The sequence below is a fragment of the Protopterus annectens genome, chromosome 11.part0 (genome assembly GCF_019279795.1).
Source record: "Protopterus annectens isolate FY-2018-M chromosome 11.part0, PAN1.0, whole genome shotgun sequence".
Classification (NCBI taxonomy): domain Eukaryota; kingdom Metazoa; phylum Chordata; order Ceratodontiformes; family Protopteridae; genus Protopterus; species Protopterus annectens.
In genome coordinates this window covers 1,236,786,161-1,236,804,198 of record NC_056745.1, presented here as the reverse complement: position 1 = coordinate 1,236,804,198, position 18,038 = coordinate 1,236,786,161, and the positions used below count along the sequence as shown (strand labels likewise).

At 36.4% G+C, this 18,038-nt stretch overlaps 1 protein-coding gene across 1 annotated transcript in view; it reads left to right on the top strand.

Annotated features, from left to right (window-relative positions):
- The window catches only part of LOC122815050 (mucosal pentraxin-like), a 65,995-nt gene extending 48,841 nt beyond the window's left edge, over positions 1–17,154 (top strand). The window contains exon 4 of the mRNA XM_044087298.1: positions 16,157–17,154. Within this exon, the coding sequence (XP_043943233.1) occupies positions 16,157–16,797 (641 nt within the window). The 3' untranslated portion in view covers positions 16,798–17,154. The remainder of the gene's footprint in view (positions 1–16,156) is intronic.
- The last annotated feature ends 884 nt before the right edge of the window (positions 17,155–18,038 follow it).

Here is an 18,038-nt window from a genome sequence, read left to right as displayed (position 1 = left end):
AAAAGTCTGCCACTTTATGGCAACATATAAAGTTACCATGAGGCAAGGACGGAAAAAAGGAAATGCCACAATTTTATGCTTGCTAAATATGGCTTTGCTATTTAGTGAGTAGAAATAATGACAATGATGATAATAATAATAATAATAATAATAATAATAATAATAATAATAATAATAATAATAATAAAGAAAAAAAGAGAAAAATACTCAACTAGCAAAATCAACTTTAATAATAGTTACAAGGACTTTCTGCTTCACTTACCCTTCTAAGAGTGGTTTAAAAAATCCTCATTTGTTGAGGTAGAACAATAAAGAAATTGTGTATGTGTGTGTTTTGCGTGCATGTGTGTGAATGCACAAGAGAGTAAGTGAGCCAAAAAGAGAGAAAGCACATTCCTCTCAGCTTCTTTGCATAGAAGTCAGAGTATTTTTATGCGGTGCAGAGGTGGCACCAATAGCTGAAGATAATGCAAACTTTATTAATAAAAAATTTAAGAATTAAAAAAAATGGGAAATCTAACAATCAGAAGACAGTACAAAATAAAAAGGGGCATGTAAATGTCATTACTGTAGCATATGCAGGGGCGGCTCATGCTATTGGACTGCAGCGCCTCCAGCTGTAAAAGAAAATAAAATAAAAAGAAAATAAAAAAGAAAAGAAAAGAAAAACAAAATAAAAAAGTGAAAGCAAGTCCGTCCAGAACTCCATGCATGCGTGTTCGAATGCATTCAAGGAACTCCACTCATCTGGACTGGTTCACCAGCAGTCTGGATTAGCCTCCACACATGCACACAAACATCCGGACTGATTCACCAGCAGTCTGGAATTAGCCAGACAGCATTCAGACAACAGAGATCCCAGAAGTCTATGCAGTTTACAACTACATAGATTTGAAGGGGATCAGACTGCAACAGCTGCAGACTGGTAGCTCTCACGAGAAGGGGAAGAACTTTGCTCTTGAAGGGCTTTTTTTACTGAACTCCGAAGCTGCAGGAAGGGGTGAAACTTGCACTTGAGACTTTGTGGGACTGAAGGGTGCTTCGTGGGACTTAAGGGTGCTTCTTTTTTTACTGAACTCTGAAGCCACAGGAAGGGGTGAAACCTGCAGTGGACTTTGTGGGACTGAAGAGTGCTGAAAAATGGACTCTGAGGTATGGATTCATCATTTTAATGAAGCCACAGTGTGTGTGGCTTGAAACATGGCTTTTTTTATTTTGTGTGTGTGTTGCTTGAAAGAGGGCTTTTTTATTTTGTGTGTGTGTGGCTTGAAACAGGACTTTTTTTATTTTGTGTGTGTGTGTGTTTGTGTGTGTGTCTGGCTTGAAACAGGGCTTTTTATTTTGTGTGTGTGTGTGTGTGTGTGTGTGTGTGTGTGTGTGTGTGTGTGTGTGTGTGTGTGTGTGTGTGTGGCTTGAAACAGGGCTTGTGTGTGGCTGTTTTATATTTTTGCATCACATTCTGGGTCCATTTTTCATAAAATTGTGTTTTTTTGGAAAAATTTATTGGCAAATCATTAAAGACTGAAGTTAAAACATAATGACAGACATTTGAGTTTCAGATTTCATACCCTTCAGAAAATTTATACTAATGCAAGCCCTACTGTTCTATTATCTTTCTAAGTTTTTAAGAGCAATGTTTAAAAATTGTTCTTATTTTTGGGTATTTGTCCTACTTCTGTTTATGGCTTTTTCCAAATTTCTTGTCTGAGGCTCAGAGGCATGACAAATGTGTCAGCGTAATCTCCGTCAGCCAGAGACATTTCAAATTGTGAAATACTTGTTGCACCCCACTCCCCCACATAGTGACTCTGGATGTGTCCAACCAAGGCAAGGAGCAGTTATGCAGTGTAAGTGTGCAGAGTATCCCCCCATCCAGGGTAGACTCAAGTACTACAATGGCTTTTCATCTGTCCTTGATTTTGCAGAATGTTCTGGTTTTCTGTCATATTTTTATACTGTTGATTTATGCTTCTTTTAGTTAGTTAGTTAGTTAGTTAGTTAGTTAGTTAGTTAGTTAGTTAGTTAGTTAGTTAGTTAATTAGTTAGTTAGTTCCAGTTTGATGATGGGGAGGTCCACTGGGCTCAAAGAGCCTATTTTCAGTGGAGACTCAGGGAGAAAAGCTCTAATAATACATAGTACAAGCTCCATAATATGAAGTACAATACATAGTGCAAACAGAAATAAACTAAGCAAATTTTACATACAAAATAGCAAAAACTAAACAGACGTTAAACAGTTGCTTGGAGAAGGATGTAAAGCACTTTGCATAGTGGTTGAGAAAAGTAGTACAAGGTTAAATTAATGCAGAGGTTTAAACCATCTGAGAATAATATAGAAGTAACATTAGCATGGATGAGTTCTTTATGCATGAATATTAGCATGAGTTAAATTTATACAAAGGTTTAAATCCTCTAAGAGTGGTATAGAGGTAGCATTAGCATGAAGTACATAGGGTTAATCAATAGTGCGTAAGAAAGAACTAACTTTGTGTGTTATAAAGTATTTATGTATTAAGCAGGTTAGGTAGGTGGAGTGCAATTGCATTTCCATTTTTGGGGGAGGTAAGAATGCAGCCGGGTTTTGAAGTATTCAGAGTTCTCAGAAATTCTTAGAGATGGAGGGAGTGAATTCCATTTTTTGGTGACAGAAAAGGATAGGAGAAGCTGACTAGCAGGATTAGATTTTGGTGGGTAGATCTTAGAATTATGTTTTGGGTGTATAATGTTAAGGTGTTTGTTAGTGCTGGGCATATAGCTGGTTTGAAAATAAGCTTGTGAGTGGTGACGAGTTGGAGGTAGTCAAGGTAGTTTGAGAGTTCTAGCCATTGCAGCTGGTGGAGAGGTTTACAGTAGTGAGTGGAGTATTTGGAAGTGGTGACAAACTTTGAGATTTTATTGTAACAGGATTCTAGTTTAGAAGAGATGGAGAAAGATAGGTTGGTTAGTAGGGGAGCACCATACATTAGTGTAGGTAGTAAAAAGGTAGTGGCGAGGGTCTGTCTTGTTGAGGGGGAGTGGAAGTGGGAGTTTCTATACAGCATGCCAAGTTTCTGATGGGTTTTCTTTATATTTAGCTGAATATGGGTATCAAATTTTAGGTGTTCGTTAATAGCAACTCTAAGAAGTTTAGCAAAAGGAACAACTTCTATAGCGGAGTTGGCAAGGCTTGTAATCTTGAAAGAGGTTTTGTCTAGGTGGATAGATTTTGAGGGAGAGAATAGAAGGATTTTTGATTTGTTGGCATTCAAAGAGAGGTGATTTTGGAGCATCCAGTTCTCAGTAGTTGAGAAGGCAGTTTGAGTTTTTGTTTGGAGCTCAGGGAGGTTTGATGCAGAGCAAACTAAAGTTGAGTCATCTGCATATTGTACTATCTTAGTGTTAGGAATGGCTGCATGGAAATCATTAATGGAGATATTGAAGAGCATAGGGCCAAGAATGGATCCCTGGGGTACCCCAGTTGGGGTGGGAAGGAACTCTGAGGTGCCAGTCTTCCATTCTTATTCAGAAGAAGCTTCTTCTTATTCAGAAAATGCATGTTGCTCTGTGTTTAAGTAACAATGATTAAATGACCATCAGGTAGGCTTGTCTGAGACCATAAGATGCAAGTAAGATCTAATAAGCATACTGTTAAAGAATTACCAACACTGAAAGCCTTTTTGTTGTTGCCATGCAGAGAATATTTACATAACTAGATAGCGTATAAGTCTTAGGTATTGAAATGCATATGACAGTATTTGCAATAAAGGACAAGATTACAGTATTTTCACAAGCTCATTACATTTGTTGGAGACTTGCAGTCATCTTTGCAGTCTTTACCCATAAACTAAACAAAATGCCAACTATCATGTGTGGTCCATAACCTGTGCAGTAATCATTTAAGCAATTTATCTTGAGCTTGTTGTTCATTTTTTACTTTGATCATGTTTTTCCCATGAAACAAGTTTAAAGTTGTTGTCAGGCAGCAGGTCTTTTTTGGATAAAAAACATTTTTACAAGTGGGGGCATCACAGATATTGCTACTTTCAGCATATTACTTGGTACTTTTATAAAGCTGAATATAAATTATAATTAGAACTGCAGTGTGAGGAGAAGTGGTTTGAGTTCTGCTTGTTTTTTTATACTTGATTTTAACTGGCATTCCAATAATGTATTTAAAAAGTAATTTCTTTTTTCATGCCTCACAACATTTTGTTTCCATCTAGATATTAAGTAAGCTGTCATGTAGCTAATGCAATGAAATGTTTTTTTCTTCTACACTTCATATTGTCTTGCTTGGACTCTCATAATGATGGTTTGGCACCCAAGGCAGCATATTTAATTAAAGTCACAGTTTTTGCATTTTTTAGCATAGCTCCACCCCTTTCAAGTTGGCCCCACCCATTCAGCTGTCTCCTGCAGGCCCCTTGATTTGAAGTCACCAGCCGCCACTGAGCATATGCAGGTATAATTTGGAAGGTTCCGATTTTCAGTTCTTAAATATATGGTTCTCCATGTTTTTCATATGTAATTCTGATTTTTGTGGCTTACTCATCTGTTTGTTGAAAATGTGACACATTTTATGTGGGCACACCCACAATAAATTTTAAATCCAGGATGTACAAACACATGTATACCATCAAACACAAAAATATTTTAAATGCTCTGATAAAACACAGTATACATTATGTGGTATTTGCTAAATGTTATTTTATTTTTTTTGTTATTGACCATGTTGCTATTAATTAAAGATATACTAAGAAAAGACAAGCCTGACTGAGAAGTATTTTGGCAGATTAAATTAAACCCATATGCAAGTGTCTAGGTTAAATGCAGTCACTAGCAATAAATGTGTTTTTTTAATGCAAATTTAATTATGTTCATTACACTACTTTATTGGATTATGTCGTGAGTCACGTGACTAACATTTTAGTATTTTAGTGAACTGTGGGGATTGTGAAATCAGTCTGATAAAGTGTTTGGAAAGGACAAAAATGCTAACTGGTTATTTCTGGTTTAATACAATATTCTTTCAGAATTAAGTTCCTTTTCTGGAGCAAGTGGTGAGCAAGCAATAAAAGTCCTTCACCTATGGTGTTGAGCACCCCTGGGTAGGCATTATTTCTCCAATAAAACTCATTCACTCTATTAGGCATTGTTCTTTGCATGCAACAGCCCATGTACTTTGACATCCATGGCACTCAGCCACTCTGAAAAAATATATTTTTCATTTGCAGTGGCACTAGCTATATAATAAAGTACTACTCTTTAAGTTTAAATTCCTTGTTATTTTTGCTGTTGTATAAAATGCATTTGCATGATTCACTATAACCCACATGAACTGGGTTCAAGTAACAAATTAGGAGATGGAGGAGCCAGCTGGAGATGGAGAAAAATGAAGAGGCAGAGCCTGAAAGGACTGGGATAATGTGACTCAAGATATACACTCTGCCTAAAATTACCAGTGGAGACCAGGTATGCTTTTAGGGAGAGGCATTGTAGGGATAACATCAGTCATTATAACAGATGAGAAGCCCTTGCATGATCCCACTGCATGCTAACCCCTTGGGAACTCATGGATACATACAGAGGACTGGTTGGCATTAAAAAATGTAATGACTACCTAGAAGATGACCACACTGCAGCTGTGCTCTTGCCCTTAAGGAGAAAAAGTAGCTGATGGTGGTTACAGTGATGGCTTGATGCTCAGTAGATGTTGAGGGGAAAAAATCTCCTTTCATGATAATTACCTTGTTTGTATACACTTGTATTCCATTCCCTGCTCAGTCCATGCTGCCATACTGTAGTCTCTATATAAGCACTTCTATATAAAAGTCACTTTGGACTGCCTTTTGACTCTAGCTGATTTGATTACATTGACTAATGTTGATGTGATACCCCGACCTATATGTAAAAAATGAGGAAAAGTGCTTGATGACAATAACGACTTTTATCACCTTTAAATTATTTGCATGTTCACACAATTTCACATAGTTGGTTTCCGCAGCCTGTCATTAATATGACTTGTTGTTTAGGAGGAAAGTCACTTTAGATTGTTGAATGTTTGACTGCATTGGCAACCACACAAGTACTTATTATATACTTTGAGCAACAGTTACACATATGAAATATACCTCATGTAAGCCATTTTCAGTATTGGTTCCTTAACTAGCTTCTTTCTAGTTAATCAACATCAGTTTTAGATCCTAGTTCTTCATTGCAAGTTGTTATTCATGCTTGCTGAATATCCAGTTATTTGCCTTTATTTTTCCTATTGCTATAGCAGTTTTTTTCCTGCCTGTTGCATGGATTATTTCATAGATTTAAATTTCAAGCTTACAGATTTTTATCTTCTACAAGATGGACTGGCATCACCCCATGCCTGTATTATTCTCTATAAAATTATGTAGTGATTTCTTAAAACAGAGATAATGTATTGCTTAACCAGAAGTGGTAGCTTGTTCAATAACTTGGCGTTATATGTCACAAACTGATCCCTCTTTTCCCACACTAAGCTTCAATGACAAATTTCCTGACCCTATTCTAGTCCCACTAGCCATATTTGTCTGACACAGTGTTTCAAAAAGAAGCAGATACAACAGTGTTATAGATGCTAGACACAGATCACCTGTTAAGAGCTTGTATGACATTGAGTAGAGTCAAATCTCCCTTAATTGGTCTGCATATCTTAGACTTTATCAGCCAACTATATTCTTTGTGAGAATCTGTTCAGATTTTTCAAGCTGTTTGTTACATAAGTACAAAGAACTGCATTGTACTCTGCAATTGGATAAATCAGTGTATTACTTTTTCATTTCATCTTTGTTTCCCGCAGGGTAGTAGCTTCTTTTCATAGGAGGCCCAAGGTAACATTTATACTGTTGTTGTGTCTTTTGGCTTTTCCCAGTTAGTGGTCACCACAGCGGAACTCCGGTCCGCTAATGATTGGCAGTAGATTTTTACGTGCCGAGTTGCCAGCCCTGATGCACAACCTTCAACGAAGGTACGCCCATTCACGCATGTCTCCACAGAGAAGACACTCTAGCTGAGAATCGAACAGGGCAATGTTTTAACTGTGAGGCGGCAACGCCTTTATACTACTAGGGGAAATTTGGCCAGGGCATCAGGGAAATCCCCATGCTCTTTTCAATAGGTGCCATAGGATTTTTTATATCCACCTGAGCTGCCAGCAACTCAATCAGATGGGATATTGGTTTAACACCTCATCTGAAGTATGACATACTCAGGAGTACAGCACCCCATTATGTTGCACCATCAACAATCAAGCTACCTGGTGTGGAAATAGAACCCACAGTCTTCTGAACCAAAAGCAAGTGTGGTACCTGTTGCACCACTGACAATGGCACAATTATTTCTCTGAGTCATCTTGTGTAAGCTTTATTTACGAAAATGCTGTCTCAATTCCTGTCATTAGCACAATGGAAGCAGAAACAAGGTTTTTGGTCTCTAACTTATCTTTAAAACTTTCAAAACTCCAAAAGTATTTAAAGTAAAACTAATACTGCAATAAGACTAAATAAAAAACATGATTTTAAACTAAAAATAATACTACACTAGGCCATATTTAAGAAAAAAAATGCAAGGCAAAAATTCATCATACATGAGACAGACCAAAATGTGTTAATGCTGGACCTGAGAAACAGAAGCTGTTTGAGAACTAACTGGTTTAACTGAAAATACCATTGCCTAAAATGGTATCTCTGGAAACCTGCACACCCCAACTGTTACAAAATGTACGATGTCAAAGGTGCTTGATGCAACTTTTGAGTTCCATGACTTACGCTGCCTTCTGAGAACTTTACTGGACTGGCCATATAGTAACGTAAGAATGAAATGTTTACTTGGAACTTTTGACTTTTGTAATTAGTGAGTGCACTGAATATGGACAGTTCTGAAACTGCTAAAGAGTCATATTTTACAGTACTGTGACACAATCCCTCAACAACTTAAGGGTGAGATATAGTTTTCACTTTCTGCCCTTTATTACCTTATTAAATTTTTAGTACTATTAAAATATAATGTAACACATAACTAAATAGTAAGAACTTATTAAACAGGGCTAGTAATTAAGTTTCACACATTTATTACCTTATTAAAAAAAATTTAGTAAAGGGCTGCTTGACTGTCTATTTTAATGAAACTCATTGCTTTTGTGCTAGAAGTTACACTATTTTCTCATGCATTTCTATTTACCTAGTATACCATTTCAGATGTCATCTTACATATGGAACATGATTCTCGTGTTTACTGTATTTTTGCTTTGTAGTGGCATATTTTACATAAAATATTTGATTTCTGAATTTGCTTATTGTACTTATTGCATTATATGTTTTCATACTATAACCCGAATGATAGACTATTGTTTACACTACATTTTCCTAAGGTGGAAGAGGAGAGCAGCTGTTGCAGTAGGCCTGATTCTGCACATTTCCCAAAAAGACCTATGTCAGATGCAATTATCACTTTTGGCTGTTTTTCTTTTCATGTGAGTTAGGTCAACATTTCTCCCAGTCTCCTTGAGGATGTCCAGGAGGCTCAGGCATGTTTTTTTTTTTTTTTTTGGGGGGGGGGGGGCAAGCAAATATGAAAAATCTATTCACTTTTTTTTTTCTTTTGGATCAGGCTATAGAAAGTATAAATAAATAAATGCAATTAACTGCAAATTTGTATTGAAAACTATCAGCATATATATACTCATTGCCATTTGATAAGTGAGTTGGTCATCAGACCCTTTACAGACATGACCTTGGCCCATAAGAGTAACAGTTTAGTGCATCAATTATTCAGATATATCACAGTAGTTAGAAAAACAGACTATTTGCAGTCCAGATAGAAAAAGACAGTAAAACTCAAATTTGCAACAAATATTTCCAGTTGACAAATATTTATAATGAAGAACAAGAAAGACAGCTACAGATTTACAAACAATACTTTGAATGCATGCATGCAGAGAATTGGGCAGTGACATCTTCATTTAATAGTGGGTTTACAGTATGCAATAGCAAATGTTTTGTGCTTTATGTGACATCCCTATTCTGGTCTGGTAATCAAGAAGCCTCAATCCTCACCACAGACACCAGTGAGGGACATTGACTTGGAACAAAAATACATACACACAGTATTTTCAAATGCAGCTCTCTGCACTAAGAATGATTTTCATTAACAGCACACAGGAAGCACACCCAGTCCTGAGGCTGGACTTTTTTCTCCAGGCCCCAAATAAACTTTACCTCTCTCTCTGCAAAAAACAGTGCTCTATGTCCCTGTTGCAATATTTGATTTTCACACACACACACACACAAACACACACACACTCACACACACACACACACACACACACACACACACACACACACACACACACTCACCCTGGGGAAGGCTGGCACAGATTTACTAGCTATGCCAGGTTATAAGGTAGTTCCACTGCCACCAGACTGCTAGTCTAAGGCTCTTAGCAGGATAGCCAATTACTAATACAAATGGTAGTGTTTGACCAATGCAGCAAGACTTTCAGTTGTGATGACAGTGTCACCAAGTAAATATAAGCGCTCTCAAAAGTTAAAGTATTCTCTAGAAAGACTAACCACGATCAAAAGTTTAAATATATTTAATAATAATAAATAATAAAAGAACATGAAAATATTGAATCCATCAATCCATCCTCAACTCTTTTTCACATTTTGCACATGGGGTTGGGATATCAGTTTAGTGGTGACAATCATCTTGAGCCAAGGTTTATACCACTGGGTAGCTATCCCTACTGTGGGTGAAAATACTGAATATCTACTTACAATAAACACCTGAGTTTCAATCACTGCAAATAAAATTGACACAGATCAATAGATTCGGACAGATACAGAACAACAATATCTAACTAATCTCACTATATTTTCCTGACTGATTAAAGAATCACTGTTGCCTAGTTCAGTTTCTTACTACAGCAAAGCAAGATGATGTGGGGGAGTGGTCTTGTCAGTTCCAATAGCAGAGTGCTGAGTGATGAGTGACAACTCTCACTCATATCTAAATACCATTTCAGTGCTGGCTATAAAATGACATCTCATCTGGTCATCTGAATCTGGTTCCCACACTACACCACAACTAGAATCTGCTCCAGAATCTAGGACATATGTATCACAAGGCACACACACAGAGATTTGCTAAGATGTGTTACAGCATATTTGCTAAGATGTGTTACAGCATCTGGAAGCTATAAGACCATTTTAACACTTCCACTCTTCCTACAGAGCTACTAAGCTGGCTTCTCACAGACATTGTGTCTCTGACTGTAGTCAGAACTGTAAGATACAATCATTATGGTCTAAACCAGATAATTTAATTTCAGACTATTTTCCAAAGTTAGCTGGACCGAGATTAACCTCTTCTCTTCCAGTATCCTCTGTTGCAATATGTTCATTTCAACAATTACAATACAGTCTGACATACAGGTATATTTCTTTTCTGTTCAGCAGGACCCACTGTTGGCACATTTTTAACACAAACAACTTTATAAATACATCTTCAACACAAGCATCTGTACAACTCAGTTTGATATACATATGACATACATTTCTTTTCAAAACTCCAGCTAGCTGTGGTGGCATATGTTACACATGCACTGTCCTATTCTCTCTGGTGTAGCTGGCACTACCTCACATTGTCACACTTTACATTTTCCAGAACAAAAATGTTCGGCAACACCATATTTGTTAAAAAATAGCATGATATTTACAATATGTTTTTATGTCAAGGCAGCAAGCACAAATACAATGCATAATAGAGAAGGTAAAAGGATTGCAGCATGAATATTATACACTGCATCAATACTGTGACAATGTGCGTGACCATTTTCTTTATGGCAGGCACAGGTGCTCGCACATATATATGTGTGGGGGGAACGTGCATGTTTTTATGTTTGCAATGCATGCACTTAAACTTGTTGAATGGGTAAGGTTTGCCTTGTAAATGATTAATGCAGCATATTTTTTGTATGATGATGCTGAAGCTCAAGGTACTTTTCTGGCATATAAATGAGGCTGAAGATTGTTTCTGTTGTTTTGAGGAAGGCTTATTGTGACACAGTTCAAGATCCTCTGATTTAGATTATGCTAAACCAGAACAGTGACACAGCATTGAAATGAGCAGCATCATTGCCTTATAGCAATATATTTTTGGTTTGATTCTTCGGTAGTGTGCCTTCTGTGCATGTCCTCCTTATGTTCATGTTTTTTGGTTCATTGGTAAGTACTAGGCAATTAGTTTGCAGACCATTACAAGACTATTCAAAAGTTCCATACAACCTCAAGAAGGGCAACACAAGATAGACCAGGGAAGAATTTGAGGCTACTCATCCCATTATCTATATTTATGTTGAAGGTGGTAAGGGTGATATATTACCTAACATGTAGTGGAAGTTTGTTTCAGAGGTGGGAGATACATTGGGTTATGAACCTATCACAACAATATATCTTATTTATTTGTTGATGAACATTTAGTTCCTTTAATCAAATAATTGAGGCTTCATTTGTTCTGTGTAGGAACAGCAGGTTAATAAAGGTTTGGATCTTTATAGGATCAAAGGGCTACACAAATATCCCCATGGAAGAGTCTATATAAAACAGAGTACAGAGAGAAAACTGGCTGCCATTCTGTCTAGATAACTAAAACCACTGAGGCCACTTCTCTTTTTAGCTTGGAATCTCTTCAGGTCTTTCAAGTCTGTTGATGTGTTTAGACAAATATGTGCCAAAAAGGACATTATACTCAACACTGGGTCTGATAAAATATGACTAAATGGGAATTACGACTTCTTTGAATCTACAAGCATACCTTTAAACTTCTTAGTGTAAGAATTCTAGACAAAGTCAAAAACTGGGAGGACAAATGACTAAAAGCAGGGAAATATTTTAGATATTGCTCTTAAAAAGAAAGTGGCTAGAGTAACAGGCTTTGCATTAGCATGCGTGTTCTGGATATGAAGTCTGAAACTCAAATGCCTGTCATTATTTAGTGGCTTTATTTCTCAATGATTTTCCAGAAAGCCATAATTTGTATGAGGAATAGCCAAAAATATGGTGCAAAAAGTGGACATTCTGCGAAATTCTTGGCATTTGAGATGTATGGGAGATGTCTTTGGAAAGTAAATGAGTTACAAGACATTCTAAACTACTGCTGAGATATGATGTTCAAAAGATAAGGAATTATCAACAAGAATGCCTAGATGTGTCTAGCTGGAGATGTGTGTATCCTATATAATATGGGAAAATGTTTTGTATACCAAAATTACATTTTTCACATTTAATTTGAGATCATAGTCCTTGCACCACTCAACAGTATGGTCTATGTTGAAGCAATTTACAATCATTTGCAGAGTCAGAGAGCCATAGAATAGGAAAAACAAACAGATGTCAGATATGAGATGGTCAAACACTACTGAGGCCTGAGGTGCACCTCTGGTAGGTAACTTTTTTGTTTTCTGAAGTGACACCTCTGTACAGCATTAAGAATTTATTATTCAGATTTACATATTTGTCAATATTAACTACATGAGGAATGAAGTTAAAGACCTTGGTCAGGTCCAGATATGCTATATGCACTGTATAACCAGTATCTTTTTCAAAGAAATTAATGAGATTAAAGACACACATGACCATCCTTTGTCAAAGCCTAATTGATGAGGGTCCAGTGTTAAGAGATTTTCAATGTCTTTATCAATACATTCTGAGATAATACAACCCACAGTTTTACACATAAGGCTAGAGAAGCTAAAGGGTCTTTAATTGCAAGGGTCTGTAGATGGGCCACCTTTGTGAAATGGCATTACGATGTCTGTTTTCTAGGCTTCTGGAATGTAACCAGTGGAGAGGCTTAGATTAAGGTGATCAGTCAACCTGTTATGTAGGTAGAATGAGTCTTCTGATAAGCATTAAGGACTTTTTTCTGCTGTTATATAATTTATTTTTATAGATATGTACCATAGGGGTTTATTTTTTAAATCTGTATTACATCTGTACATGTAGAGACTACCTTATCAATACAACTATGTAAATAGGAGTAGAAGTCGGAGACACAAGCAGCAACTTTAGTGATGGGCTCAATCAGAGGAGGATTAGGGGAGAATTTTAGGTCAGCAAGTGATTGAAAAAGGTTAGTTTTTGATATGTCCCTAAAGAAATAGGTATGTGCAGGTAAAGTACAACCAGTTTTGAGGAAAAAGGACACCAATTTATGGTCTGATTCAACAGGGAAGGATGATGCACATAGAGATGTGCAAGAAGTGTCCATATTTGCAAAGCCAAGATCAAGGGTATTGGGTCTCATTGTAGAATGGTTAACTATTTGTACAAGGTAGTTAGCATTTATAATTTCAAAGAAGCATTGGGCTTGCCATCCACTAGCAGCATAGAAGAGCATGTGTCCGGGTTTTCTCTGGGTAATCTGGTTTCCACCTATATCGAACAACATGGTAGGTAGATTGGTAACTCTACACTATCCATAGTGCATGCATGTACATGTGTGCATGTGTGTGTGTGTGTGTTTGTGAGTGAGAGATGATGATGAAATAAAAGCCTGCCAATCGACTTCATTTCTTTTCTTGTTTAATAAACTCTGCAGATCATGTCAGTTGTTCACAGGTCACTATACGTCAGATGAAACGTGGCAGCAGAACAGATTATATGATGCCTAAATTCATAGATATTTTATCGTTTTTATAGACCTTACAACTGAAAGTCTTTGTTTTTTTTTCCAAAGTATAATAGTCAGCCTTCAAGCAGAAATAAGTCTATCTCACTAGAAAAAGTTACACTTAGCATGACATTTATGTCTGAAATTTAAGCTGCGCTGTGAAGATTTCTTGCAAATACTCCTAATATACTTACAGTGCTTTCCAGCACTGTGATGTGTTCGTAAATGAAGGGCTAACTGTATGGTTTCAGAAAAGTAAAGCATTTGGTTCTTAGCATACTAAAACACAATTTGCTGTAAAAGGAAAATGTGCAGAAACCTGAACCATATTTCAGTTAAAGAGATATTGTGGTGCAAACGCTTATTAGCTAATGCTGCCTGCTGTATTTGTAGCACTTTCTAGCAGTGCAGGGGGAGTAGCAAAGGCATAACAATCTCCCTGCTGCTTTGTATGTTAATGGCATGCATAATGGGGCTACAATTCAGCCAATACATTAGGCAAACTGCATTAAAGAAGGCAAAGAAAAGTCTTGTAAATAGCACTAATACTCTCACTTTATGTAAATAAACAGGGGCATTTCTTTTTCTTGTAAGCATCCCTACTCAAGGGAAAAATAAGTTCCATTTTCCTGTGGTATATTTGTCTAAGTAGTATTTCATCAAATAGTACTAAGCAAAATTACATCTGATTAAAAAAAAAAAAGACTAAAGGATTACCCTTGATACAGGAGAGCTCCTTAACTGCTTGCACCCCAATAAATTATAATCAGCCCAATTCACTTTCACCAGATGGCATGTTTCTTGGCTGGGTTGGATAAAATGCCACTCGGTGAAATTCAACATGAGTAAAAGACTACCCATACACTGCTTATTTTTGATAAAGAAGTCTACGTAGCTCTAGTACAGAATGACCCTCTGCATCTGACTATTATTCCAAATTTAACAAATGTCTTTTCATTGTTTTTCCATGTTTTATATATATATATATATATATATATATATATATATATATATATATATACATATATTGATAGATAAATCTATATAAATGTATATTGGATTACTGAGTTTAATTGACAGATCCAAATGTTGACATTCAAAATGTCGACCATGAAACTTCAACACAGATGTCAACAGGCTAGTACGCATGTGCCAAACAATAACCTCAGTGCACCCAATATTAAAAGAAAAAATAAACATAAAAAAATTGTGAAATGAATGCCGATAGTGCAGTCGTGATCAGGATGAATGACTTTAGCACTTCATGTATGCTAAAAGATGTAATAATGTACTTACTGCAAATGTAACAATTGGTTTGCTACAGATTTTAACAAAGGAACAGCATTTTTTTCTATACAGGGGGCTTTTGTTTAGCCTTTTTTCTTTTGAGTACATAAATACTAGTCTAACTTTCTGAATTCTTTTGTAACCATTTATTCTTAAAGTAAGAGTGTTGTAAATCAGGTTGCAATGCAAATATATTTGTGTTTGAATGCGTTTGCTGTTTTTGTTATTTATGCATTTTGCCCTGGGTCGCAGATGAAAATGATCCACAGACCAGTTCACTTACCCAGTTAAGAAATGAAAAGTAAACAGTTTCTGCTGCTGGGCATTGGTTATGCTTAAATAAATATTCTTCTTTCTTCAGAGCATTTTTATTTTATAATGAGACTCAAGGGAATCATGAAATGTTATATTGTAGTTCGCAGACAACACCACCTTCTTCTTTACACGGCTTTCTATTTTCTATGAGTATCTCAACCAGCCACATATTCTGTTATGTAGGGCATCACCTTGAGACCCATACATCATCCAACTGATAGGCTAGATTGCATTAAATGCCTTCCTATGATTTATACAAACCACAGATCATGTCTTGTTTACTGCATGCTTACTGCTTTGAACCGCTAGAAGAAAAAAATAAGAGTATTATGACATGATGTTCATGTCTGAATTCATGCTGTTTGTTACTCAGCTAAATGTAAAATTATCATCTGGCTATTTTTAAAAAATAAGAGTATTATGACATGATGTTCATGCCTGAATTCATGCTGTTTGGTACTCAGCTAAATGTAAAAGTATCATCTGGCTGTTTTTAAAAAAAATAAGATTGTTATTCTCCATTATAGTTGACAGGTATGTAGTTTGCTTCATCTCCTTTTCTCTACCTTCTTGTGATAAAGATGCTGTTTTCTATTTCGGACTGGTGATAAATGTATAGAATAAGTAATGAACAAGAAATGCATCTTGCAAGTTGTGCAACAAGCCTGCAAATGGCTATTAAGGGTCTTAATTACTTGCTGTTTGGCTCTGATCAGCTGAGTCAGTATCAGTGCTCTTGGGTGTCTGCTTAAAGCAAACATTTCTGGTTTGTTGTTCTTGTACTGTAATCAGGTTTTAAAATAATATATTTAATTCTATGTGTTATGCCTATTGTCTTCAAAAACTTAAAATCTATTTTTGATTTTTTCAGGTTCCCCATATTATGATTTGGTTTTTCCTCAGCAGTCTTCAACTGACTATGTGAAACTGACACCAGTGAAAGAGATGAGTTTAACTGCTTTTACACTCTGCATCAGAGCTTTTACTGATCTTGACAGACCATACTCTCTTTTTTCCTATGCAACATCTTCTAAAGACAATGAGTTGCTGCTTTTTGCAACAGCTAAGGACCAGTATGAATTTAATATAGCCAACAATAATGTTCTTTTCAGAGTCACTAATCTCAGATCAACTTGGAACCATTTTTGCGTCACATGGGATTCAAGAACAGGACTATTGGAGCTCAGGATAAATGGAGAGCGGTTAGTACGGAAAGGTTTAGCAAAAGGGTACACCATAAAGTCTGGAGGTGTAATTATATTGGGCCAGGAACAAGACAGCCTTGAAGGTGGTTTTCAAGCTGACCAATCGTTTGTTGGGGAATTGAACAATGTAAATCTATGGGATTATGTTTTGACTCCTCAACAAATCCGTGCTGCTACATATGGTACTCTCAGCATCCCTGGCAATGTGATTGACTGGGGCACAGTAGAATATGCCATTAAAGGCTATGTTATTGTAGTGACTGATAAGGAGCAGTGCAGCAGCAACATTAACAATCCAACGTGTTAAAGTCATAACAGTTAAAAAAGGAATCTGATTATTCATGCATTACATATTATAGCACTGTCTATAAAATCTATCCTGACATGCTGCTCATATCTATATCCAATATTTTCTATTATGAGTTTGCAAGGTCAGAACCCAAATCTGTTGATTAGGATAACACATTAGAATTAGGAAGCATGTAACTTATTTAGATGCCTTCGGATGATTACACTATTATAAAGCCAGAAACACTGAGGTCAGCAGTCAATATCACTCTTTTTGCTTAAGTTTTTGTTGTGTTCAGTTATGCATTTTGATTTTTGGAGCTGGAGTTTGAATTCTGAAAATGGGGTATGGGTATACTTTTATGTTTCTTTGGTGTTTGTTTTGTCACCAAGAGTGTGTGGGGATACAGTAAGTAAGCAATAATGCCCTCCAGGGTGTGTGTTAATGTGTAATTAATGCCCATCCAGAGGTGTTATGAAGCTCAACACCACAGGTGGAGGGCCTCTATACCCATGGAAGGGCATTAATTACACATTAAAACACACCCTGGATGTCATTATTGCACTTAGAGAACTGGCTCACTTTAAAATTGTTGTGTTTTACTTACTTATATATATTTTTATTACTATTTTTTAATTGTATTTTTGAAGTAAAATAGCTCCTCCGCCTAATGTTTCAAGCTTGCTATAGCATATGTTAATGGTGTTGGAGGAAGCATTTTTACAGCCAAAATGTAGCATTTAAAAATAACCAGGTTATTTTCTTTATTTTTGGTCCTTTATTCCTAAATTGTTTGGTTGGCAGTCACTGCAGATTGAAATTACTAAATAATGACATACATTTGAGCTTCAGAATTTTTTTCTTCAGAAAATTCATGCTAATTTAAACCCTTTACTTTAGCAGCTTTGTTAGCAGCTTTGTGATTTTGTATGAAAAATAATTAACTTTCTGCTGTAGAGGCTTTGTTCCTCAAAGATTTCTTCAGCTGAAAAGTGCAGAAGTTTGTAAACCTCTTCACTTCTGCTTCTGGTAGTCATCTCACACACTCACCCACACACACACACACACACACACACACACACACACACACACACACACACACACACACACACACACACACACACATATATGCTTTTTATTTTACACTCACTAAACAGCAGAAGCGTAGATTAGCCAGTGTAAAATAGTAGCTTAATTGATCTCTCATTCACACTCATACAGGCATATACTTTCACACACTAACACATACACACACTTTT